General features: G+C 34.7%; 1 protein-coding gene across 9 annotated transcripts in view; it reads right to left on the bottom strand.

Moving 5' to 3' along the window:
* The window catches only part of TRPM3 (transient receptor potential cation channel subfamily M member 3), a 400,684-nt gene that overhangs the window by 130,892 nt on the left and 242,726 nt on the right, over positions 1-27,066 (bottom strand). For all 9 annotated transcript variants that reach the window (XM_072922315.1, XM_072922316.1, XM_041711361.2 and 6 more), the window contains exons 2-3: positions 8,771-8,850; positions 7,932-8,136 (exon numbers count right to left, since the gene is read on the bottom strand). In XM_072922315.1, coding sequence (XP_072778416.1) covers positions 7,932-8,136; positions 8,771-8,850 — 285 coding nt within the window. The remainder of the gene's footprint in view (positions 1-7,931; positions 8,137-8,770; positions 8,851-27,066) is intronic.

Genomic DNA, 27,066 nt, shown 5'->3' on the forward strand with positions numbered 1-27,066 from the left:
GAGAGAGTAGAGAAAAAAACATTGTTTATACCTACTTGTTTCTAATGTATATTATCTGTGCCCAATAGATCACTTTTTTAATGACAAAACCAGTAACTATTTTCTAACCTGATGATTAGTTTCCTAGTTGAGAAACTAGGAATAATGGAACACTTGCACTTCACAGGCTGGAAAATTTTCTTTATTTAGGAAATTAAGAAATGAATTGTTTCAAAGTCCTTAACAATGCTTGAAAGATTAATGTCTACAATTTATAAATGCAAAAACTGGACCAAAAATGTAAGGGATCTGCCAAAGTTGACCTAAGTAGTCAGGGTCACAACTGTGTATTTACTTGTACCTCATTTTCAAATTATCTAAGTCAAACTCTCAAAATGCAAGAAATAGCAGATAAAAACTCAGTTCTTCAAGAATACATAGGTTTAAACTGAGCAAAACAACTAAACAGATACTTTCCAGCTGAAAGAATGCTAACTATATACAATTTGTACAGGTTGATGATCTTGCCTTAGAAAACTCTAGATCCTAAAAGGGCTGTGAAACAAATTCATGCATTTCCACTTGCTGGCCATTCTGTGCTACACATGCAGCAATTTGTGCCAGGGGAGATCACAGACATCTGTGTGTGCTCAAAGATAATCACTGTATTCAAAATTTTTACAGCACTACCATGTCACGCAATTACCTGTCTCTCTGTTACAAGTGTTTCTCCTGCTCTTTCTGTTGCTGTTTCAAAAAACCTGTGACAGTGCATGTGATAATTTTTTTATTTCATAGCAGAAACAGGACAAAATTCTTTCTATAGCTGCTAAGATCTGGAAGGATCCTCTTAATAAAATAAAATAGGTTGCAGAAAGCACTCGTCTGTCAAACTTCTGATTGAATCAGTACCTGTAGAGCCGCTTCAGCAGCCTTTCTCTTGATGGGTTGTCAGCACAGACATCAGGTGTATATCTTTGCCTTCAACCTGAGGAATAACTAGTCCTAATGTGCTTACTGTAACATGTCAAGTAGTATAATATCCATACATACTATGTAATCCTTTTGTCCCTTTTTTGACATGTCTAACCAGTATTTCTTGCCAAAAGTTTGCTATTTTTTAGCAATACCATATGATAATAAAGTGGATTCCTTTCTAGTTGAATAAGAAATTAAGGATTTGACATTTTCCAGAGGAAACTGCTAATAAACAGAATTTTTTTTTCAAGAATGGGTTGTTGCACAGTAAACATCTACTGTTAACATTTCTAGAAGCAGAAGACTGTTTGCACAATCAGTTGAGTGGGGCACAGCCAAACCAAAAGCTGAGCAAGAACTTGGGAATGCATGTTCACCCCAGTGCATCAGTAATGCTCTCTGCAGCAACCAGGCAAATTCTCAACAACTACTGGACATAAAAAACACAGTTTTCATGCCTGTCAAGCTTATTAATATAATGAATTGCCTCCTCAGTAGCTACTCAGTCAATTTGCACTCTGAGTTAAAGTCTTGTATAGCACCTGATCCCACTGAATAGATTGCGACATAAAAAGTTTTTAAACTGGGATTTGAGGGTTGTCAAATTTTTAGGACATCAGAGGGGTATGAAAAGAATGATAAATTTTCCCTTTCTCATGTCTTAAGGGAGATCTGAGGCTGCAAAGAGCACCTGGAGGCATTCACAGACAACCTCCTTCACAGGCCTACATGAAAACCCTGCTGTGAAACTATGGAGTCTTTGGTTTGGAATCACTGGTACCTTACTCTGTTTTTTGGTGAAGACAGACTGTGAGTCTTCATTAGATAATTAAGATTAATTCATACTGAATTCATATTGATAATTAAGGTGAATTCATACTGAAATAATTATTTCATAATTAAGGTGAATTCATACTGGCAATGACCATACAAATATGTTGAAAACATGCCATTGCATCATCCGGGATGATCCTAAGATGAAGGCACAAATGGCATCAGATGTGTATTACCTAATCTGGACAGTGACTTTTTTTTTCTTGTTTTTTTTTCTATTCTTTAGATTTAAAAAAAAAATATCTCAGAATGTGTGATTCCACTGTCCCTACCTTCTTAAGTCTATGTATTACTCTTCTTATACACATAGACCTCTGAATTCCAATAAATATAAGTCTATAAAGTGATTAAGAAAGAAGTATTATCTTGCATTTATTTAAACTATAGACAATTTTTATTGGAAACAACTGCTTCTTTTTTATGCCGCAGGGAAACCCTCTTTATACTTGTATAATTCTATTTTACAAAAAGGAAATTTAAGGAAAAATGAATAGCAAAGTTTCTTTCATGTAAATTAAAATTTAAATCAAGTAAGATAAGATTTAGTGGTTTAGAAATTTTTGGCAAGGATGCCAAACATGATTTTTCTTTTGTGCATACCATTCAATTTTTATGACTATTTCCATAATTTTTGCTCTTACAGAAGCAATTTTTAGTTTGCCATACTTGAATTTACTCTTTTGCCATTATTTACTATGTTAGCTAATAACTAAAAGAGAAGTCTTTTGTCCTATTTTAAAAAGTTTACATTAAGTTATAAATCACACCTTTAAGGCTACTTTAGCATGTAACAAAAATTTATGTTTTCCAATCTTGTAATAGAATATTTAGCCCTATCAGTTTTTGTTTAAAATGTTAATGAGTATTTCTTTTGCTTCTGAATTCTCTTGCTATAGCCTCTGGAGGCAGATAGAAAATTTCAATCTAAGCCAACCCACTCTGTTGTATGAAATTCCATGCCTGGTGTATCTGTCAGCTGTAGAAATTATAAGTTCTAATGGGAAATTATTTAGCCCTTCTTGTATGAGAGAAGTATATGGATAGGATGCAAGAATTCAGTTTTTATGTGTCTTCAAAGCAGGGCAAGTTAGGAAGCAAAAGTACAGTTCTGAATCACAAAACCTACAGACTGACCTGACTGGCACCAACACAGTAAAGACAAATAATCAAGCTCGAGCTGCAATGCCCATTTCATCCCTAGACCAGCACAGTGGTACACAGCAAAAGTGCATTTGTTTCCAATTGTTGTTTCACTTTTTTTGTCAAGTGTTCTCTAAAACAATCCTATGCCCACTATCAGTCAAACAGCCAGATACTTCCAAGCTTGACTACAGTACCCTAGGGCAAAAGTCAAAGTTGCTGAAAAATAGAATTACTACTCTGTTACTTAAGCACAGCTGTCTCATTAAAGTACTTGGTGAAAGATTGCAAATAAGAGTGTCAGTGCATAAATTAAAGAGACTCGGAAATTTGTTGTATTTCTGAAAGTAAATCTATTCAGATAATGTTTTGTGATCTGCATTCTAACATTGCTCCTCTGTTTCTTTTTGGTAACTTATTTAAGTATCTATCACTACAGGACTGGTTGACCCTACGTGTGATCCTCAATTTAAAAAAAAATTAAATTACATTTAATTCTCACCGAATTAAACAAAAAAACCCCGCTACTTAGACTAAAACCAGATTGGTTCTGTATAAGTTATTTCTTCTTAGCCCCTTAAGACCTAACTCAAGTTCCACTGAACAATCGGTGAAATGACCCTCATTGATTTAAATGGGCTTTGGATAAAGGTTTTTCTGTGTTATTTTCATTTTTCCTCCATGTAGAACACCATCTTTTAAATTCTGTAAATATTTTTTAATAATTAATTTACTATAAGAGAAAAATATTTGCTGCCTTTTCATGGTTTATACAAGTTATGTGGTTATTTTTTTTTTTCCTCTTAAAAGCCCTGATGGCTTTTGGCATCCTTTTTACACAATTTTGTTAAAACTCAATGTATTTTAAACTAATAAAACTACCTTTTTCTGTGACTGGCTTCCAAATAATAAAGTTGTAAGGACCTGAATATTAGCAACTTTGTCTAAGTAACAGTTAATGTTCATTGGAATTCTACTGATGTTCTTTCATGTTTCCATGCACCATAAGAAAAGTTAACACTGAAGTAAACTTCCTTTCTTTTGCAGCTGCAAACTTATTTTAGAATTTTACTCTGCATATGAAATGTATAATTGAAATGCATTCAGCGAGGAGGAATCTATTTAACTCACCAAAGGCTTTTCAAACAGCCATCTTCCATTTAACCCTGAAAAACCATGATGAAAGAAATTTTAGTTCTGCAAAGAGCACTTATTTAAAAAAGTTTATAGGCAATCCTGGCCCACCAGTTAATGAGAAAACATTAAGTGTGTATGTGTGTGTGGCTGGGTGGGTGTGTGGGTGTCTAAAGGTAAAAAGTGTATTAAAAAATATAGGTTTAGATTGTTCAAAAGTGCAGTGCACAATGTATCTCAGCAAGATAGTCTTAACTGGTACACTGATGAACAAAATACATTTACAAATTTTTCAGAATATTGCTCTTAATTGGAATGGAATCGCTCACATGATAATTGCTTTCCGATTTAATAAAATGCTAGTATAAAGTTAGATAAATGTGTTACTTAAACTGCAAAGAGTCAACTAGTTTAAGTAGATCATGTTTTATTAGTTTTCCTGTATTTTTATCAATTTTATTTGCAAAACCTATTAATAAATTTGACGTGCATCCACAGACCTCTCACATCTTTTTACAGTTGTTAAATTTGAAAATCTGCTATAAAACCAAAATAAATGCAGACAAGCAAAATAGTTAAATGCATTTCTTACATATTAATGGGATGAGTCACTTGTAAAGAAAATATTAGATTGACAGAGATCTAAATACAGTCTTGTTGCAGGATCATCTGTAGTTGCATGAAATTGATGAAAGGGCCTTTTTAGTAACTGGTCTTGTAAACCAGTGTTACCTAATCTCAGCTATGTGTTTCTATATAATTTCCTACACAAATAATTAAACTATTTGCATGATTGTTTTAAGGAGGATAGTGCAGTTACATTGAAGATACTTTAACAATTCCATGGCATTAGCAAAAGTCATGACATTTGGGAATTTTTGTTCCGTGTGGCTGTGGAAATGAAATTAATGGCCCAGTCAATTCTATTTACAATATGTAAACCTATATCTTTGCTGTTTTGTTCCAAATCTAGGTGTTCTGTTAGAATTTCAGCATAATTTTCATTTCCATGGCTAAAGATCTATTTGTTGTTGTTGTCTGGTGGCAATTGATATAATAATGTATCATGAAAAGTATAATTACACTTACTATATATTTTTTATTAAAACCTAATTCTGTTAATTCAAATTGATAAATAATTAGCTCTTAGTTTTACATGAATTAGTCTGTTCCATTAATTGACTCCTGGTTTCCCAATTATAAACCTAAGGATATGGTTCCTATTAACAAACCCCACCTAATTCTTTGAAGTCCAATTCAGAAAAAAGTAACAGTTCTGATGTTAACAGAGATCAAGAAAATACTGCTCAGTTCAGTGTTTCCCTTGTTTAACAATTTTCATGTGTGGCCATCCATTTTAGGAAATAAAATAGGGGATATGTGGAAAATTTAATGCCAGTATTTTTCCCTGAGGTTTTCCTTGATTTGGTCAGCTTGCCAAATCTTGCTGCTTTGTAAGGTTATTTTATTAGTCAATAGGTACAATATAAGCCTACCATGGCTGCCAGCAAAAACCAGCTTGCATGCTATAGCGTTATCTGGTAGCCAGCACCTCGAAAATTACTAACACATTTTTAGAAAGGAATATATTCATGACATTTTCTCCCCTTTATCCTTCTTCCCTTTTCCACACTGATCAGATTCTCCGCATCTCTGAGAATATACGGTTCTGGAACAAAAAAATTTCCAAGAGCTGCTATGTACTTGCTCCTTTTTTCAAGCCTTATTTTATCAATAAATCTCCTTCTTCCCTACTCTGCTGAGAAACTTGGTGGGTTCCTTTGATTTAGCAAATTCTTAGCTTCCACAGAAACCTTTGGAGTTGTTCAATTTTATTTATTATGGGAAAATCCCAGTACCCAGTAAATGCAAAGATAGAAGTTTAATTTTCTATTAATAAAAATGCAACAACTATTTAGACAACTTTTTGACCATAGTCTACCCTAAAAAATGTTTGGGTATGGAAATATGAACGCAATGACATCTTCATGCTGTTTCTGTGGCAAACACCTAACAAAATTATTTTATCTGTTTCCACTCAGATTGTTATGCAAGCCTCCTTATTTGTGTTTTGGTCTTATGAAAGGTATTTTTCTCACTGGGGTTAAGCAATCATAAAACCCATTTGAGAGATATTTACTGGATTTTTTAATTTGAAGCACTTTTCCCACCAGTGAAATAATTCAATTTCTGGAGATTTTATAGTTTATTTTTTTTTAATTAATGGAGAATTTGTTTTATTCTCATGTTTTGGGTGGGGTTTAATGATTACAAATAGATGGCATGTGCAATTTCTTGATTCTTGATTCTGAGTTTGACAAAGTAAATCTGGAGAGTTTCCAGCAATAAATGCTTTGTCTCTATTTATCCCTAAGTTTTAACTTGTTATTTAGTCTTCTGAGAGTTTAAGTTGCTTTTTCCGTTCTCTTTTTTTCTTTTTTCTAAATTGTTCATGGTTTCACTCCTGACTGCACTCTGTGAAAATATTTTTGTTTCCTTTATGCTGACTTTCAGTTTTATCTCTACAGTTGCACTTCAGTTGTACTTTGAGCACACGGCATGAATCTTAGAGTGTGTCCTGTCTCTTCCAGCACTATGCAGGACATCAGAATCTCAGCAAAGATGAGAAATCCTCTAAGAGAATTGGTGTCATCTGCTTCCCTAAAACCTTCATAATTTCTTGGCTCCCCAAGACTACTTTTGTCTGGGCAGGACTGTTTATTGCTTTATAGCTATTTTAAGGACATAACTGAAAAAGCTCTTATCCCTTCTCCTAAAACTGATCCAATGCAAAGAATCCACATATGGTTAATAACATTCATTACTGTATCTTTGGACCTCTGGCCTTGCAGATTTTTAGGTGATTGGTTATCAACTGAGCATATGATGTCTGTGATGCTCTAGAGAAACTTCCTAATCTTCTGTTTCTTGGTGCAGCAGTGCTTTCTGGTTTCTATAAAAAGAAGCCATCCATCTGCACAAGCAGAAGCATCCACTTGAGTAGTCACTTCAACTCCAGTTTCACTGTCTCTAATCTCTGTTTTTTATGACAGATCTGAGTCACCTGTTGGGAAGAATTCATGCACAGAAAACATTACTGGATTGCTGGGCAGGTTATTCTGCAGAGTGCCCAGCAGTTCAGCTTCTGCCCTCACTGCCAAAGCAGTGTATTGGCCATGAAGTGCTAGGCACATATGCTCTGCCATTCCCAAAGATCCACATTCTGCAGTTTAGATAGAGTCAGAGAGATTGTTCCTTTCATGTAATATTACACAGAAGAAATGCAGGCATGGGTTAGCATGTGTGCTGGAAACATTTCTCCAAGTTAGTGGAGCAAACCTTCAGATCAATGCACTTTGGTATCACTCCACAGGGAAGGAGTAACTCGCTGATGAAGGGATTTTGTAGTTTCTAGATTAGACACTTCCTGGGGCCTCTTATTTCATTGAAATATGAACCGTAAGTCTAACTGGTCTACATTCCTATACATGTCTGGATGAATATTAATGGGAATTTGGTATGTGTAAAATCTGTCAGCTTTGCAGACACATCCAGCAATGGGAAATCATAGTTGAATTCTATAATTAATCAGAAAAAGACCAATGAGTAGCTATTGGAATAAAATTAAGACAGCAGCACATTAATGTACCTTCAGCCTTCATAAAGGTAGCTCCTCTTACACTGTGCTCCAGCTTTACAGTTAATTTTGTTCACACACTCTTTGGCACGTGATACATAAAAACATACATCCTGGTTGTATACTCAATAATATTTTAGCATGAGGTTAAGAAAGAACATTATCCATCCTTTGTGAACTCTTACTTTTAGCTAGAAGCATTATTTATCTAAGTTGAAAACATGGTTACCATGGCTTTATTGGAGTGGCCTCCTCCTTGGAACTCAATGGTTCCAAAGGCATCTGTCGGGCTGAGCTGTGTGTGCTTGCTGATGGACCACTTCTCTGACTGGATGTCATTGCGAGCAAGCCTGGTTTCATTTTTCTCATTCTGAGTAATGGAGGTGCTTGGAGGCTGTCCAATGTGTTGACCTGTCAGACGCCCACAGCAACACCTACGACATTAAACAAACACAAAACCTGAGTCACGTGTGTGTATAAGCTGGACAAGGAAACAAACTACAAAAAGAACCCAACCCCTTTTCAACTCTGCTGATTCCTTTCCTGAAGCCTTTATGTATGGAAAAAACAAAGTATCTATATTACCTTTTCTCCCCTGTGTCTTGTTTACTTTCATTTCTCCTGTATTTCAAAAAATCATGCTTTGTTCTAAATACGTACAAAATGAAGTTAAAGAACATCTCTTTTCTTCAAGTAACATCAGGACAAGTATTTAGCTTTTGCATGGATTAGCACAAATTTTAAATTGCTAGTTTAATGCATCTATTTGCTTTTGACAGTGTTGTGTGTCATGCATCCAATTTAGGTAAATATTCAGTGCGCTGAACATTGAGCTAAGAAGATAAGGAAATTAAGCATAGATGGTGACCCATCTTTTTTCTTCTGAAATAAGTTTTGAAATGTAAACAAATAGTTCCCACAGGATTCCATCACTCCAGATGTAATTCAACGACCTTCCAAACAAATAAGTTTACAAAATATTTATATCTGGATCCATTCTATGTATACACCTATCGAGAATTCTTTTTTAGCCATCTTTCATTTCTCATATACATAACGTGCAATTACCTATGAGGGTCTTTGGTGCTGGGTATGATATGAACACATTCTCTCTTGTAAAATGCTCTTTCTATCCATGATTTCTGTGCCTGAAAAAGAGAAAGGAAATGCCTTGAGCTCTGTTTCCTTATTATATACAACTTATAATACAACTGTAGAAAAGCTTTAAACAGAAGAGGAAATTTCACTGACTCTTCAGATAAACAGTGCTTATTTTGCAGAGGGCAAATATTCCATTAGAACTATGGTTCCGTTCTAGAGTTAAGCACCCAACACAAGATTTTAATATTTTTTTCTTATTCACTAGCCAGATGACCTTGATGCTGTTACCATAGTCTCACAACAGAGATAGAAATCTCTGGAGAAGTATTAACTCAAACTCCAAACCTTTCTGCATGGTAGAAAAGCCTCTACACTTATTCACTAAAAACACCTCTGTTTCCACATCAGTGCTACAACTCATCCAGCTCTAACTAAAAAACCTACAACCAAACAACAAAATTACCTGAAACATTTTTACACAAACACTGAGAGTAGTGTTTAACACAGAGGCAGAAACTACAGTTTCTATGTGGACACATTGATTAAAAAGAAAAAAAGAAAAAAAAGAAAGGAAATAAATAAAAAAAAGGAAGATCTGTTTCTGAAACAAGACACAAAAAATGTAATACATTAAGTCAGATGATTGGCAGGTAGGCTCTAAAATAGTAGCTACGGTTGTTCCTAACACTCAAGATCATCTATCACATATTCACATAAAAGCAGGAAATTTCCTGCAACATAGTCTTAATTGTCAGATACACAAAAAGTTTTTCAAACATAGGGATGAGTAGGAAAGAAAAAGTGAAAAAAGAAGAACAAACACAAAACAGGAAAGGAGAGAATTTCAGAGTTATTAAGTATTTTAAATTATTTAATAATTTATAATTATCTAGGGAATAAACTTTAAATAAAATTTATTAATTTTTAATTATCTAGGGAATCCTCACTCCATATAATATGAGTTCTGGCAAGCTCTCTAAAGCATTCACACACATAGAGCTCTATTATTTCACTTAATAAGAAGAGGAGTTGAAGATTTCCTTTGAACATTCATTTAAAACAGATTAACTTAATACGTTTAAATAATAAAATTACCAACTTAACTGCACAGCATAAACAGAACTATAAACTATGGACTATCACAAAATTGTCTGAGAATTAAGTAAGAATTAAGTAAATGAACAATTTAAAGGAAATATGAGTATTTCGTGTCTGTGAAAGGAGAGCTTTTGAAATTGCCTATGTAGCTAACTGATGTTACTCTTTACTATGCAAAGCTATAAAAGTAATACCTACGTATTCCTTTCACTAACTAATGTTACATCACTATCTAATGTTACCTTCTTGTCAACTCTATCTGTATCCTGTTTTCCATGTTTAAAACCAGAGTCCTCTGCTTCTGAAATACGTGAAAATTACTGTGAACTAAAGAAATTTCCTGGAGTCCGTAAATGTCACTAGCACAAACTATAAAACAACATCACAAGAATTTCTAACTACTTCTACAATTTACCAGTACCAGTATATAGAATTAATTCTTTTACTTTTTATAGAGAACATAATTCCTTGCTGGAGCTAGTGGCTACTGGTGCTATTTAGCAGTATTTTATCTTTGGTCTCCTTGCATTTTTTGAAAAATCTGCTACACTTCATATTTTGTAGGAATAGCAGATACCTAGCATCACTTTTACACTTTTACATAAAAAAATACTAAACAAAACAACCAAAACAAAATCAGAAAACCATATTTAAACTATTAAATAAAACTGCATTTGACTGTTCTTTCTCATGGTAGCAAACAGAAGGTTAATGTATTATAGAAGGTTGGGCAAAATATGTTTTGCTTAAACAAAGTATAGTTAAACAGAAATTCTGAACGCTAAAAGATTTATATTTCACCTAAGAAAGACTGTCTTGAGATTTAATTTATATAATTTCGAAATATCCTTTATTAAATATATTGCTATTTCCATCCTTTTCTGCAAACAATTTCGTTAAATTTATCTTAAGTTCCAGTACAAAAAGGTGCCATAACAGGTACTTCACTGAAATTTTTTCACTAGATAAAAAAACAAGCTTTAAAACCCATGAAACTGGCATTTAAAATTTATTTTCCTACTCTTTCCCATATTGTTTTTGCAAATGGAAAAGTAAAAGAGCTATATTAAAAAATTCATAACAAAAATCATAGTTTATATTTTAATTTTTATCACACTTCTTCAAAGGTAATATTGTAAAAATAATAGGTTAAAAATCTATATTCACATCAGGAGAAGATACTTTCCAGCTTTTAGACTTCAAACAATTTACTCTCCTGCCCAGCAGAGTTGTGATGACAAAATATGTGATTTACTAATCTTGTAATTCCTTGTCCTTCCAAATTTAAAAGAAAGCATCTGGTTGCACTGCCCCATGCCAGTTATCTTTCTGCATTAGATACAATTTGCAATAAACTAAAAAGCTATAATATCATAAGATATTATATTAATATACAATAAATAAATATATAATAAATTATGCTACTTCCCGTAGAGTCTTCATAACAGCATACCTTCAGGAAATCAAAAAATTCATAACTAAATTGTCTGCATTAAAGTCTTACTTATAAGGCAAATTAGTGAAGTAATAAAAAGTTTAGAAGACTATCAAAGTATTTTCAAGACTAGTAGAGCAGGAAGCTTATCTTCTCTTTCTTTTAAAATACTCCTTCAGTAATGGTTAATGAGACAGTTTAAGTCAACAGTGAATTCATAAAGTATGTGCCATACTTGAATTCAGTTTATTGATAGTTTAACTTTCTGGGTAGGCCTCTCTCTTTATTAACCTCACTGCAAAATCCCACCAAGAAAGTTTTCTTTCTCTCTTTTCTTTACCTGGGCATCGGATTTGGCGTTTAAGGCTGTTCCGGAGCAAGCCGTGCTGCCCACGTTTCGCTGTGGCTGGCCATTGTTAATGTTTGTGCCGGGGCCCTGCGCAAGGCGCTCTCTTGCCCGTGGTGCAGAGACGTGGGAGCCAGCAAAGCCCTTGCACCCATTAGCTGCTTGGAATGTGCTGCTGTGGGATTAGCCTTGTTAAGGGTTCAGTGGGCACTCACCCATGGCCCCACAGCACCGTTTGGTTTGAACATCTAATCTGACGCCAAAAGAAAAACAAATCCCTTGAGAGCTTGGATTTAACTGGCACAAGCCTTGATGGGCTTTTTGTCTCCTCTCTTTTTTGCCCCTGAGAAAGTGAGCTCGTCAAAGTGTGATAAGATGCTCTGAGTTCTTAAGTTTGACTCAGGAAAACCAATCCATCAAAAGAAACACTGTAATAAGTTGGAAAGAGCTTGAGAACACAGGAGAAACTGTTAAGCTCCAAAGAATGAAAGCAGTGTGTTTATTGGGCAACTACGAGAAATCTATACACAGCTGAAATATATTGCAAATAATCAACAATAGCATTTTTCCAAAGTAACTGGGGTTTTGTCACTGTTTCCCACCAAAATTGCTGTACTGGAGTGCATATAACTTTTCATAAATGCAAACCTTTGTCTTTCAGAAACAAGCAGCTGCATTGTTTTCATCATAATTAAAAGTTGGTAATTTTAACCAAAAGCAGAATATTTACAAATTTGGGGACTACTTCTATACTGTGCCCTCTTGATAATAACATAGATGAAGAATGTTTTCATATGAAGAACACCTCAATTTTTATTTTAGTACCTAGGAATAAAATAGCTTTAGTTACTTACTTCAAAAGTTTTCAACACATAAATTATTTTGACTCTCAGCGCCCACCACCATGTTTGCATTAGCCCCTATCTACTCCTACATAGGCTTACATCCCTTCCTTTCCTTATTATTAAGAGTGTACCTAATGCATAAAAAATATTCTGTCCACCCTTGGTACTGATGAATATACGAGCACTAAACTGTTTTGCATGTGCATTAGCTGTGATGGGCCAGACTGAGCAAGGCTGAAAATTGCATCAACTTTTAAACTATCACACAAGTGGAGAAGCTTCTGCTAGGCTGGCTAATCCATGAGATTACTTTTGTCTCTTGGTTCCTTAAATTTTTGTGTAAAATACATGTATTTTGTAAATATTAATGTATATATTAAGAATGTACATACACATACTGTCTGTGCACACACACACACACACACACACACACACACACACACACACACACACACACACACAAACAAACACACATTCTTTTCCAGCAAACTGGAAAAGATCTGTGAGGTTTCTGAACCAGAGATTGTATGCTTATCTTGTCAGATCTCTTAAACACAGGATCAGGCCAAAGATGGTCTGTGGAGAATGACAGAGGCGAAGCTGGAGCCAGGAAAGCAGCTAGTAAACATTTCAGTGAGGCAAAGAATATGGTGGGGAGTCAGCAAGTAAAGACAGCTTGCTTTTTAACACTAGGGAATTTGGTTTGGTTGAGAGGGTGGATAAAAAGTTAGGCAAAGAAAGGAAAGACCTCGTGACTGAGATAACTGGTTAAAAATCTCAAGTGACTTTGTAGTGAAACTTCAGTATTGGAACCTGACAAAACTATGGAGATTGATCCTGGATTCAGGTTGCAGCTTGCAGAGTAACAAGAGGCAAAAGCTGTATCTTCTGTCTTAAGAAATCCATAAAAGAAACAATGGTTTTATTAATTCCCATATGGCACCTAGTGGCACTAGGACATTGTATAGATAGGGACTTCAGAGTTGGCATATATAACTCATGCTAAGGTAATTACAACTGTCTTTGCTCATTTAAAGTTGCCTTAACTTAGGACTGTGTGGCAATGAAACTACCAGTGCCATACATATTTATATTTTTTGAGGAGTAATAAAGAAAGAGCCAGTATACAGAGACAGGTATGTGTTTCAATATTGTACAATTGCAAAATAGAGCTTTTGGAGGTGGATGCTGTCCATTTAATGACAAAAACATACATATTCTTTAAATCTTCCACCCACCTCACTGTTTATGAAACAAAGTATTAAAAGTTAGCAATGAACTTAGTACTGATTGCTCATGGGGCATTAGGAGAAATATTTAAAGACAGATTTCATTGGGGAAAGAGAGGTGTTTGAAGCCTTTCTCTACTTTGCACGGGGACAGAGAAGCTGGACAGGAAACAGAGTATTACTGAAGCAAATTACAGAGAGGATTAGAGGAAGATATGGTGATGGTGCGGCATCAATGCTATTGCAAACTGATGTGATTAGTATTCTTTAACCAAATGGGAAAAATCCACTGTCTTTGAATAACAACCCTGTACCTGTAAATTTCTATAGCTATACTAGTGCAAAGGAGGGCAATGTTTCAGTTTAACCTTATTACAAGGTGTGTTCGGGACAAATTTCTAAGCCTCATTTCACTGTGCAATTATAAGCACTATAAGCACTTTTATGTCATTCTTGAAGCATTAGAAATTTACCAGTCTGAACATTAACTCAGGAATCATTGTCTTGTTCCAAACTATTTAATTTTCTCACTGAAATGTATTCCTAGTATCCTCTTAGAGGCTGGCAATCTGAACTTTACCCACTAGAGTTGTTCTTATGTATGCTTTGTTCTTTTTCTAACAGGCTTCTCAAGTACTTTATCATCAGATTTATTACAAAAACAATGCTGAGTTGTCTTGAAAATCAAGTTGAATGCAGAAAAGAATAGGAATGCACAGAATACCGTCATACATTGTTACACTATATTGCAGAAATTATCTCCTAGCATTGTTTACCACATGTAATTTTTATACTGTACTTAGAAGAAATAGAGTAATTTAAAAGTAATTAGGTGTTTTTCATTCAATGGTTAATGATTTTAGCAATTATATCTGATATTTTTATTACTGCAAGGACACACAAATGAACATGTTACATCTCTGCTAATGTTACAGTGGAAATGTGCATTTATGCTATATATATACTTTATATGGAACGAGCATATGTCATTATTATCCATGCTACTGATGAATTGACTGAAAGCTTAACAGATATTAAAAAAAAACCAAAAAAAAACCCCAAACAACTAGGGAGAATGATTAGATCCAAAAGTGGTGTAGAGATTCAGGTTCCTAAAGGCTGTCTTAAGATCTGTAGATGTGTAAAGGGAAAATTTTAAAGAAAATGTCATTAAAATGAAGGATATAGTCTAAAGAACACTTTCAAAAAGTCTTTCCCTCTTATGAGTTTTAGCATATGAAGGGAAGAATGAAGCCTATCAAATTAATTCATGAGGTTTCTTTAGATGCGTATTTATGATTTCACCAAAATTGTTGTGATTTTAAAGTTATTTAGGTAAGTAAGTACCAGTGTCATAAATAGGGACTATAAAAAAGGGAAAACACATGAAATGTGTATAATGCTTTCCTCTAGGCATTTCTCAGCTAACAATTATTTTCTGCTCATGGACTTCCTGCATAGTTGTGGTTTCTACACACTCTGTAACCCTTCATGGGATTTCTCCTATCAACTTGCCTGCTGATTTCTTACCAGCTTTCAGCATCTTCACAATCTTTCTCCTTGCTGCAGAGGGAAACCATTCTGTTTGTTTTGAATGTGACTCCCCATACTTTCCCATTGCTGGGAGAGGCAATGAACACTAAATTCCCATCCATCCTCTTCATAACAATTATACAACAGTCATGGTTTTCAAGATACCTTCTGAAGTATCTCCCCTCACAGAGAAACCATTTATTACCTGTTATAATCTTGCTTCCCCTCTCCAAACCTTTTTCAACTTGATTCTTCTTCTGGCAGGAATCAGAAGTATGAAGAAATGGTGGACTGACTACAGATCGGTATAGTGACAAGTGGATATTTAGTAGTTTGGTATCTATCTCTCGCCTAGTAACTCCCATAAAAATGCATGACAACTGAGCACTGTGGTATACTTTCACAGAAGTATCTATCTAAACTCCAATACTTCCCTTAAGTGTAGTATTTATAATATAAATGGTGAAGAACAGATATAAAAATCAAACTGTTTTAAACAAATATTTACTACAGAGCAGTAATAAACCTATATGAAGTTCTAATTTATGTCAAATGCAGCTTAAAAATCATAATAAAAAATTATATCATACAAGTCTGTAGCTGCAAATACATGACTAGAAAGAAAAATACATAGGAAATATTGTTCTGCCACTCAGTGCTGGTAGAGTATTTATGTTTTAGCTAGTAATCTTGTTTCTGGCTTCTAAAAGAGTACAACATTATTCCTAACTCTTCAAACTAAGCAAAGAATACCTTTTACATTAAGCAAAGTCTCATGCTGTCTAATAAGAATCACGAGGTTAAAATGCACATGTAGGAGTTATGCACTGAATCTAATTCTGGACTGAACTAGGCATTCTATCTCATAAATGTATGACAGCTATAACAGTGTCTGTTTCTTCATTAGATTGAGGTGGTTTTGTTAGCCGCTGTGTGGGTGCTGAGCTGATGAGGGAATTAGAACTAAATTATACGTAGCTGCATGAAAGGGCCTGAACAAATGAGGATTCCAGATGTTCCCCAAGCCTAAACATTCATCTGGAACAATTTTATGTCCCCGTTCAGATTTCATTTTAACTAACATGCTTTTACTCCCAAGTCCCTCTTGAGCCTCCTGAATAATGCAGTCCCACAGGCATCCTCTGTGATAAGGCTTTGGTTAAGGACAGGGTTTCACCATCTCCAGCCTTCCTAGGCACATCATGTTAGGTGTCCCCTGACTGTGGTAAAACTACAACCATATGTGTAAGCTATTCCTGTAATTATCTTTGTGTCACATTCATCAGTGTGTGTTGACTACGTTGGAATCCTCCCAGACAATTCTTGCCATCTTTATAACGCAAAACATGAGTATTAAATTGCACAAATCCTGCATGGATGCAGCTATTTAATTTTCTGTCCTACAACCTGTGTTTCTTATTTTTCTTTTCCCAATGTTTTAAGCACCAGATTTTACTGATTTCTGTCCTAGGGAACAAGAAATAACAGAGAGATTGTTTAGACACGTGCCAAGCCCCAAGTAGCATTTAGATTTCAATAGCCAAATGGTGGCACTGACAAGAGTATTTTTAATGCTAGCTTGTTTATATATATTATTTTCAAGAGATGGTGGACATATTCTGAATTAAGTTACAACAATTCTCCCTCATTTGCAATTCAAATTGCATTTTAAATTACAGCTTCAAAATTTGCTTCAGATGTCATTTTTGTTACATGATCCATTGTGGCCTTTGATTTCAGTGACATTTGAACTGAAAATAAATGCACTTCTTTATCTAACTCTTAAATATTACAGGGAAATATTTGCCATATTAAATCACTGGCAAAAAATGCCAGTGATTTATCACTTGAAACAAAACTAAGTAAAACCTTAGCAAGTCTTGATATTGTCATCAGATCTAAGGAAAACATTTCTAGCACATTATCAAAATGGATATTTTGACTTTGACTCAGACAGCTGTCTTTCACCAAAGAGGATGTTGAACAGAAGGAGTATAGACAAGTTTTTAGGTTTGAGATTTTATATTCAAATCACATCTGACATTAGTACAAAGCCTGAATAGAAAAGCATTCAGAAATACGATATTTAACAAGAAGTAAATGGTTTACTTTCAGTTTGTTGTCTGTACCTACTCTCATATGGTCAGAACAAAAAGAGCAGATGCACCTCAGGAAGAAGGCAAAAGCATCACTGAACAGGGAAAGAGGGAACAGCCCTCCAGCATCTGCAATAGCTCCTGTAGCCAGGAACACAACAGCTTTTTCCCCCAAACCTCCTTCTGGAAGGTATGGATCCATCTACACAGCTGCTTGAACAGCTGTTCCTCTCCTTCCACTGCAGACCCTCCTTCTCTGCTTTGTCTGACATAAGGTGGAGGAAAATATCGGAGAATTTCTGGAACTGCTAGACAGAGCTGCTGCCATGCAACCCTTAGTGACCTTTGATTTTGGGCAGGGTTAAGGTAGAAACCAAAAGAAAAAAGTTATTCATTAAAAATACCTTGTTGCCAGTTGCATTAGCAAACACACAGAAAATATCTCATAAATCTGTTTTTGACAAAGGACGCTTTTTCTCTGCAGCATGTTAATTTTCTTTTAGAAAAACTCCCATGAAGTTTGGCATTATAGTATTTTATTTCCTAGTGATTTTGGCATTATAGTATTTCAGAATTATTATAATCTAGGCTTAGCTGTATAGTTAACATTTTTTCCCCTGTTAATTCCCAGACACTGTCAATATTTGATATTACTGAAAAATATCATACAAGTTTCAATGGTTTGCCTAATGCAATGTTTAGGTTCAGGAGTAAATAAGTAAATAGGAAAAACACAGCTAAATTATCATCCAGTGATTAAATTCCTGAATTAATCAGGAGTATAGTAATAACATATAGATACCTCTTTCTTACAAAAAGATGGTTGCATTGTATTGTCTACTGCAAATTTACATAGCTGTAAATATGAAGTTCAAAATACCTAGAGAATACAAGCATTTCTGAAGCAATGGGATTGAACAGTCAGTTTGAAACACTATCAGATAAAGCCTGGTTCAGCTGTTGTGAACAGTATGAGAAATTGTTTTTATGCATTTTGTTTCTGCTTTATACCTACAATGCTGTTGTGAGGGAAGAGTGTGCAATTGTGTGATAATGCAAGCAGCATATTTAAAATGTCATAATTCAGCATATCTGAAACACTTAGGCAGACCATTTTAGAACTAGAAAGATTCTATACCTCTAACCAAATGTTTATAGCATTAAGTAAGTCAATAGTTTTCTCAAAAAAGGTCTTGGTTTAGATATTATTTTGTAACCTACGTCCATGTAAAAATGCCTCATGCAAAAACTAGTGACATATTTATTGTTTGTTGATCATATTCAGCCCATAAGAATACTATATCATGCACATACCTCTCAGGGTCAAGAGACAAAGAATGATTTTTTTCATGTCAAGAAATTTTCCCTGTCTTTCTAGTGTTTCTCAGTTAGAATTACTACATGAGAGAACTCACAGGCCTTTGTTTACTACAGTACAATATTTTTCATCCAGGTTAGGTTGATGCTCTAGCGCTGATCATTGCTCCTTCACTCCCCTTGGCAATGCAACTTTGTTTTCTCTTTCTCTTCATCATCAGTCTGATTCAACTTCAAATGAAAACAAAGACTGCAGTGACTACTGCTGACAACTCTTCTCCCTCTCAGACGAAAGCCTGACTACCTGATCCAAGAGCCCTATAACAGTATGTTAACAGAAATATTGCTGAGGGATAAAATTAAAATGTACCTAAATCTATCACATTTTGAGCCCAATTTTACATAAACACAAGATGCAAGGTATATTTTTGCCATATACATCCATGTGTACAATAATCATTTGTGTTTTTCCCTGTGGACTGTGCAATTTCACAGGTTGTTCCTCAGCATGCACTTCCTTAATTGGAAAAGGAAGTAAAATCATATAAGTTACATTCAATGCACATTATTCCAATGTTTTATGACTCAAGTATGACTGTAAAAGCACACCCATTTTTCTAAGATGCATTAGTCTTATCATATTTTTTCTTTTTGCACACATAAATCCATTATTCCTGTTTTCTTCTGATGTTTATTCCTAACCACATACCTTAAGCAAAAGTAAACACATAGTATTTTTTAATAATAAAGTGGCAACCACCAAACAAGAATTTATAAAGTTTCATGACTTTTCTCCAGGGTCAAATGATAAGAAAAATAATAGCCTTGAGACATAAATTCTTATTAAATCACAGACCAAGAAAAGAGGAAAGTCACTGGAAATATAAATTATATAGGTACATTTCACGTTTCTTGTTTGATCTGAACAGAGGGTCTTACCTTAAAAGGAATGTTGCAAAAAGGATTAGCTAATATTTCTGTTACAGTAAGTTTGAAACTTGGTTAAATCTGCAGAATTTCATATAGAAAAGACATGATATAAAATCTCAAGCAGGATTTGAATTTTAAATTCTTGTGTAAGAAATTACTTTGAAGGTCATTTATATCAAAATTTAATCATATTAACCATGCTGTGTATCAGCACATAATTACGACCTACATTATAGATAAAAGAAAATATTTCAGTGGATTTTACATTCTGTTTTAATTTATAAAATGAGCATTGTTTGATGTTTGAAAGGTTTACTGGAAGTCCTTCTTTCAGCCTGTTCTCTCTTTGATTTAAAAAGACTATTAAGACAGTCCTATTGTCTTAAACATTTCATTTTTAATCCTTGAATTAATATTAGGATTAGAATTTTATAGTGAACCTGGGTGGGCCTCATCAAATCTCAAATTCTCCAAATTCTTCCTTTTGGGAAACCCACACTTTCATGACTTTGGAAAATTTGAAGGACTGGAGTTTAGCAATGAGGAAAACATGCCCCAAGCTGTCACATTGCTACCATAATTTCTTGTGCTTTTTGCCACAGCAGGTAATATTTTGTCCTAGTTTTGTTAACTAGCTGCCAGAAATGATATCAACAAAAAAAAAAAATCATTCTTCTTTGGCATTTAATATTCCTTACATGCAATAACTCTTGCAATTGTATCTATATATGCATAAGCACAAAACACAATTGGATTGGAGGATCCCCACTACGCCAATATAGAAGTAAAGAGCAAACATGAATAATCTTGCTGAAGGCTTGGAAAAGGACTCAGATTCAAAGGCAAAAAAGTTGTGAACATTCATCCTCTAATATCCTCACTCTTTGGGACTGAGCACCATTTTATATTTCTACATAAAATTTTGAAATTAATAGTCATGGTAAAGGCTATTGATTGATGATACAACCTGCAGAGAATTAAGATTACTTTTGTACCGTCACAGAAAACACCTTGGAAAGCCGCTGTGAAGGCATTTGAGCATGAAGACAGGAAGAAGACAACTGTCTCTACTTTTTGGTAGTTCTGGGTTTTGTCCTCCAAAATCCAGTAAAATATTTTTATGTGAATAGACAGATTTTGTGGAACAACTTTTTATGAAATATTGAAATATTATCTGCAGGCTAGTCAGTCCATCTTCCATCTCTCTCAGAAAAGCCAAATGACTTCCTTAAACCATTTTTGACCTCACTGCAAGCTATGGCCCTAAGAAAATATGCATTGGTGTGGCTTCTAATTCAGCTGTTCAGTCTAGGTTGTCAGAGCTGACCTTTCCTACATGGAAAGGTATACAAGAGAAAAAGAGCTTAGATGATCTAGGATAGTTTAGATTATGTAGTGTTAAATGTTAACACCACTGGCATGGCAGTGCAACTTCCACCCTGACACCCCATTAAAGTAGGTAGGGGTTGCTGAAGGGTTAGACAAGATTGCCAAAATTGCCATTATGCTCATCCACTGGTAACAGAGTTAGAACTGAAATTCCTAGACACAAAGTGACTGATATGAAATCTTATAATAGGCAATTTATTTGGGTTTTATTTAGGAATTATTTCACTGGGTTTTTTTTTTGTTTGTTTGTTTGTTTGTTTTTTGGGGGGTTGGTTTGGTTTTGGTTTGTGGGTTTTTTTTGTTATTTTTTACTTTTCCATTCTGTGAGACTTACTCTGAGATTTGCAGGGACAGAAATCAGAACACAAGCATGTCTGAAGAATCATATTCCACTTAGGAAAGGAAGGTGGTATGGGCCTTTCTTTAAATTAATACCAATCAAATATTGTCTGTTAAAGACAGTGCAGTGCTTATAGTAATTGACTTGAACTCTACAAGGTTATTCAATACTATACACTCAAATTCAGGTAACTGAGGGGAAAAAAATCCCTGCTGCTCTCCAATGCTCTATGTTGAATGCAGCTTGCAGTGTTCTAGAGAATTCTGGAAGGTACAAAACATGCAATTTGTGATTAATTAGAGTTTCTGATTTTAATGAATTCTCATAGTACAGATAAGGAGAAAAAACAGTTAAGAAGCAGGTCTTATTATTTGCAAAGTTTTATGATGGGTGGTCATTCACAAGGAGGGCATATAAGTAGTTTTCAATTACTTTCTTGTTTTGACTTGACTTTGAAATAAAGACTTTAACGGAATACTTTTTGTTTTTACTATGCTGAATATTAAAATCTAGCGACTAGGAAGAAAATAATGAAAACCCTTTTTACTTTAAAAAGGCTCAAGAAATTTCTCCTTTTTTCTTGTATTTTGTTTTTTAAATCTTCTTGCATTTGATTACACCGCACATTCCAGCTACCTGCCCCAGCAGGCCCCAGTATCAGGACTTTCATATTACTGCTTATGCATTGTTTCAAAGTGAACCCTTGAAGGATTTAATTTAATAGAGATTAGTACTTTTATTAAACAGTGGTTAATTGAAGCCTCCAAGTTCTGCTAAATGTTGTTCAGTGAAGTGGATTAGCTGCTTTAATTTTTGTTCTCTCACACAAGAAAATAACATTGAGTTAAATAAATACCTTTTCCATGGGCCTACTAAGGGTGACATTATTCTAGTGCTTTTATCCTATGTATTTTAAGCTGGAAGTTTTCTAATTTACAGAGGTAACCTCAGGTTCAGTAAACTTACAAACTATATTGATCCTAAAAACGCTATCTTGGATTGGTTTAATTTTTAGAAAAAATAAATTAAGACCATCATCAAGAGTACCTTACTAAATTATGACCAAAATCTGTCACTGTTTCCTCTTTCTGATACAAAAAGGAAAAAAAAAATCAGAAAAAAAAAGTTATGGAACATTTGGAATTTTTATTTCAAGTTCAATTGTTTCCCTAGGTTTTCTTGTGAGGAGCTTTATAATGTGACAATATTATTTTCAGTTGAGCAGAAATATTAAGAGGGATTGTAAAAACTTATAGACTGTCAGTAGCTCATTAAAGAATATTGGTGGCTCACTCAAGACCAATTTATTTAAAGATTATTTAGAAAATTTTAGATTCTAAATGAAGATATCTGCTTCATTAATTTCACCTGTTGACTTCTCAATGAATGATAACTTAAAATTTAATTAAATGCAATATACCATATTAATTTTACTGCACTGGAAATTCTTGCTTAAAGAAAAAAAACCCTAATTTTTATTAAGATTTGGAAAAGAGGACAAAATAAAAGAAAATAACTCACCAAAAGCAACTGTATCAAAAACACCTGGAAAAACATCTGCTTCTATGAGAGGAGAGATAATAAATCAGCTCCTATTTTTCTGCCAAGCAGAATAATTCCTGCTGAGCTCCAAGGGACAGTGAGGAAAGGCTCAGTTCAGAGTTATGCAGGGATTCCACTGGTTGCTGTTTAGCACAGAGCCCTGGCCAGTAGTGCAGGGAGGTAAGAGGCTGCTGTGGTGTCTCTGTTCCACAGGTAGAGTTTGCAACACCACCCTGGCTGCAGCACCCCGAGGAGCTGCTAAGTGTGAAAGATGCTCAGCACCAGCTTCAAAGAAAAAAAATTAAATATGCTTAACTAGCTATTATCGCTGTTGTCAACCTCTGCTATGCTTACTATCTTCAAAATAACTACAAATAAATAAGGTTCTAATGGCAAGATAGGCTTCCAAGTTTATAATTCTAAGAACAGTTTCTAATTTCATAAACAAGACACTTCACACCAAAAGTAACCCTGGAAGTGGTAAAAAAAGGGTTGCAGCAAAATTTAGTGATCTTTTACACCATTTTTAGACAGATACGGGAAAAAAATAATGGAGTAGAGATGACTTAAGTGGATTTCACAGGGAGATGTGGGAGGACCCAAATTTTAGTTTCATCTTTTGAAAAGCATTACATGAGGATTGCATTTGGCCAAAGTTTACTATTGCTTCTGATAATCAAAGGCATGGTAATCAGTGGTATAGCCTCACTGAAAAGCAGAGTTTGGCCCTGAACTTCTCTGCTTTTATGTCAATGCTGGAAATACATTATATATCAGACTTCATTTATTGCATTTAATGCTTTCTAGTGTCACTCCCTTGGACCTTGCCAGGAAACATTTGTTGATTAAATTGTCATTAATAGCATTAATCTGTCTCTACTTCATCTCCAAAAGAGGGTCTACAACAGGAGATATGACCACTAAAAATGAGTTCATCCTATTTGGCCTGCAGAATTTACAGATTCATAGCAGGAATGGGGCTCAAATCAGCCACATCTTGAAAAGTCTGCAGCCAGATGTGACAGGTCAAGCCAGAAAGGCTACTGATGTGGAGGGAAGCCTGAATTTTTAGCAATCCAAAAGACTACACTGTAACACTACCAGGAATATTATTCTCTTTTTCTCTTTTATATTTCTGCAGCAATTTTACACCTTTTCAAAAGAAAAAAAAATACAAATCCTACATTTCTGAGGATTTAAAGTGCACTTGTATAATGCACTTGCATAATTATGCACAGAGAAAACACAAGAACTCATTGATGGTTTGGGAACGTTGCAGCTCCAAGGGCATAGATATCTGCATTAGAACATGCAAATCAGGTCAGCAACCCCAAATCAACAGTGGCAGTGAAGGAAAGAGATCTGAGGAAGGAGCATAACTGGTCTGGATTTTCTTTGCTCCTCCAGCTCTTGGAGACATTCAAAGCTGGTTGTGGGGATGATGCTGGTGAAGGTGGCCAATTTCCATTTCCATGAATTGGAAACTTCTCATTACAACTACAAATCTGACAGAGATCTGATATAGATCTCCTATTCTCTGTGTTAACTAGATGTTACTAGAATGTTACTAGAGGGCAAATCACTCATCTGCAGTAAGCATCTGCACTATGCAACATCTTGCAAGCCTCCCATTTAATTACTGATCTGCATGTTGTAATTTTCAAAGACTTCATAGCAAAGGAAATGTGCAAGATTAAACTCAGTAATTTACTATCAGTGAACCAGTAATTCAGCATTATGGCTCTAGGCGTAGTATGTTTTGAAGCAGACATTTAAAGTCAACCTCTGAAAGTTGGACCCTTCATCAGAAGGAAGAAATCTAAATGGCTCCCCATGAAAGTTTCCTATGGATTCTCCCCAGTGTCAGTATTTTGTGGTTGTCCATGCCTGCAAAATGCCCAAGTAAAGGAAGGAAAATCACACGGCAAGCCTCAGAAGCACAAGGTCTGCTTGTGAAAAGTGCTCATCTTTGTGTTATTTTCTCACAAAATTGCATAATAAAATGTCATGGTTTGACGCTGGCACAATGCCAGCGCCCCATGAAAATACAATTTACTAATCAAATGCTGTGAAATGTGATCAAGGACAGAGCAAAGCAGGCTAAATTTAATACCAAAGGAAAAGCTTTATTATACTATTATTATTATTATTATAAAAGTATATATATATATATATATATATATATATATATATATATATATATATTTTATATATATATATATATATAAAATACTATTATTATTATTTGTGTTTCCAATGTCACACGTGGCACTGCCCAGACACACCGGCTAGTGTGACCCTCTTCTCTCTATGTCACAGTGTTCTTACTACTGGGTATGGACAGAGACTGCTTATAGGGCTCTTTTAAGGATGTTTTGCTAAGGACCACTAGGAATAACAGTCTAGTATTACAATTCGGGACTAGAGTTTCTTTTATTTTCTTCTGGGGCTGAGGGTCTAAAAGACAGAGATCGCCTTTTTTTCTTCTTGAAGATGGAGGGCATCTTCACACCTTCTTCAGCTCTCTTTTTGTCTACTTTAAAACTGGTAGTTGCTGCAGAAGGTTTCTTGGTTCACCAATGCATTTTCTTAAAATGCAGTCTCTCTTGAAAGAAAGAGTGGTTTAGTCTATGGTAAACAAGCAGAGTTTAGCTAAAAAGCTACTTTATTATCTGCTTTCAACTTTTGAAAGCAGACACACAGGAATTTTGTGTGTCTGTTTGCACTAAAATGAAGGTTTTAAAAAGTCTGAATGCTGCTGGACAATTTGCTTGTCCAAATAAACTATATTTAAAATTCCAGTTATGATACTAAAAAGTACTTCACAGTATTCTTTGGTTTAGGCTTCCTTTTCGGCACAGATAGCTGCATTCTACAACAGAAGCTGTACTTCTTTTGTCTATATCAAACAAAATAAAAAGTTAAGATACCTCTAAAAACTTCATGGCCAAAGGAAAAGTTTAAAACCTGTAAGCTACAACCTCAGAGCTGAGCTTCCCTTTGCTTTAAATGTCTCTTTTTCACAACTTAATGAAGAATAAGACTATTGCCTTATTCTATAAGGCAATGCTAATGGATCTAGATCACCTGGCTTGCTATATTGCATTCATTTTAGACAGCTAGCTAGCTAAAACGTGATTTTTTTTTTTTAAAGGGGAAAAAACTCACAAGAGGTAACAATACAGGATAAAAAATGAAAGGATGTCACAGGAGTTGAAAACTATGAAAACTAACTATGAAAACAATATATCTCAAGTTTTTGAATATTTTATTCAGACTGTTATTACTTCATTTCCCCTAGAGCTTCCTCATAAATGTATTAGGCCTCAAATATTGACGGAAAATATAGACAACAAAGAAAAGGGGATATTTTACAAAGATATATGCCCAACAGACTTGCTATTTTGTAATGTACATTTGCAATGAGAACAATTTGTTCTCAGTTTAGATTTTTGATGGTATCTTGACATTTTTTACCACAAAGCACATATTGTAATATTAACATTTTAGCTAACAGAGCTGAAGACACCAAACCAAGAGTTTCTGGAGACCACCATCAAGCAGACTTTCCCTCTAACAACAGAGGGATCTTCCAGGGTAAAAATTTTTTGGCTCAAAAGCACAAAAGCAGAGCATTGCCTGGAACACTTTTATGCAATGATTAAACGGAGCCCACTGATGTAAAGCAAAGCAAAATAATTCTGTACTTTCTTTCAAAATGACCAAAATACTGGGTTACCATTTCCCATGCAGACCACAGCTGCTTTTTCAGAGGTCTAATTCTATTCTGCAGAACACAATGAACACAATGATAAAACCTACCTCTACCCTCCCCTTTAACAACTGCATTTAGAAGTGATTCTCTTTCCTAAATACTTCCTGAAGTCTCTTCTCAGCTGCAACCAAAAGGCTGCCTAATACTGGCAGCGTCTTGCCACTGTTATGAGCTTTCCAAACTGAATCAGAGTAGATTTTTGAGTGGCAATTTGGAAATTTCACTTATATTTTTTCTTCAATATTTTTCCTCTGTCAGTATCATAGAAAAATAAGATTGTCTATTAATCTTTTTAAAGCAAATTCTGTCCCATGGTATACTTTCAAGTAAGTTTATGCAGATTTCTCTCTTACTACTACCCATAAATTAAACTTCTTTTTAATAGCAA

This window comes from Taeniopygia guttata, chromosome Z, assembly GCF_048771995.1.
Source record: "Taeniopygia guttata chromosome Z, bTaeGut7.mat, whole genome shotgun sequence".
In the NCBI taxonomy this organism is placed as follows: Eukaryota; Metazoa; Chordata; class Aves; order Passeriformes; family Estrildidae; genus Taeniopygia; species Taeniopygia guttata.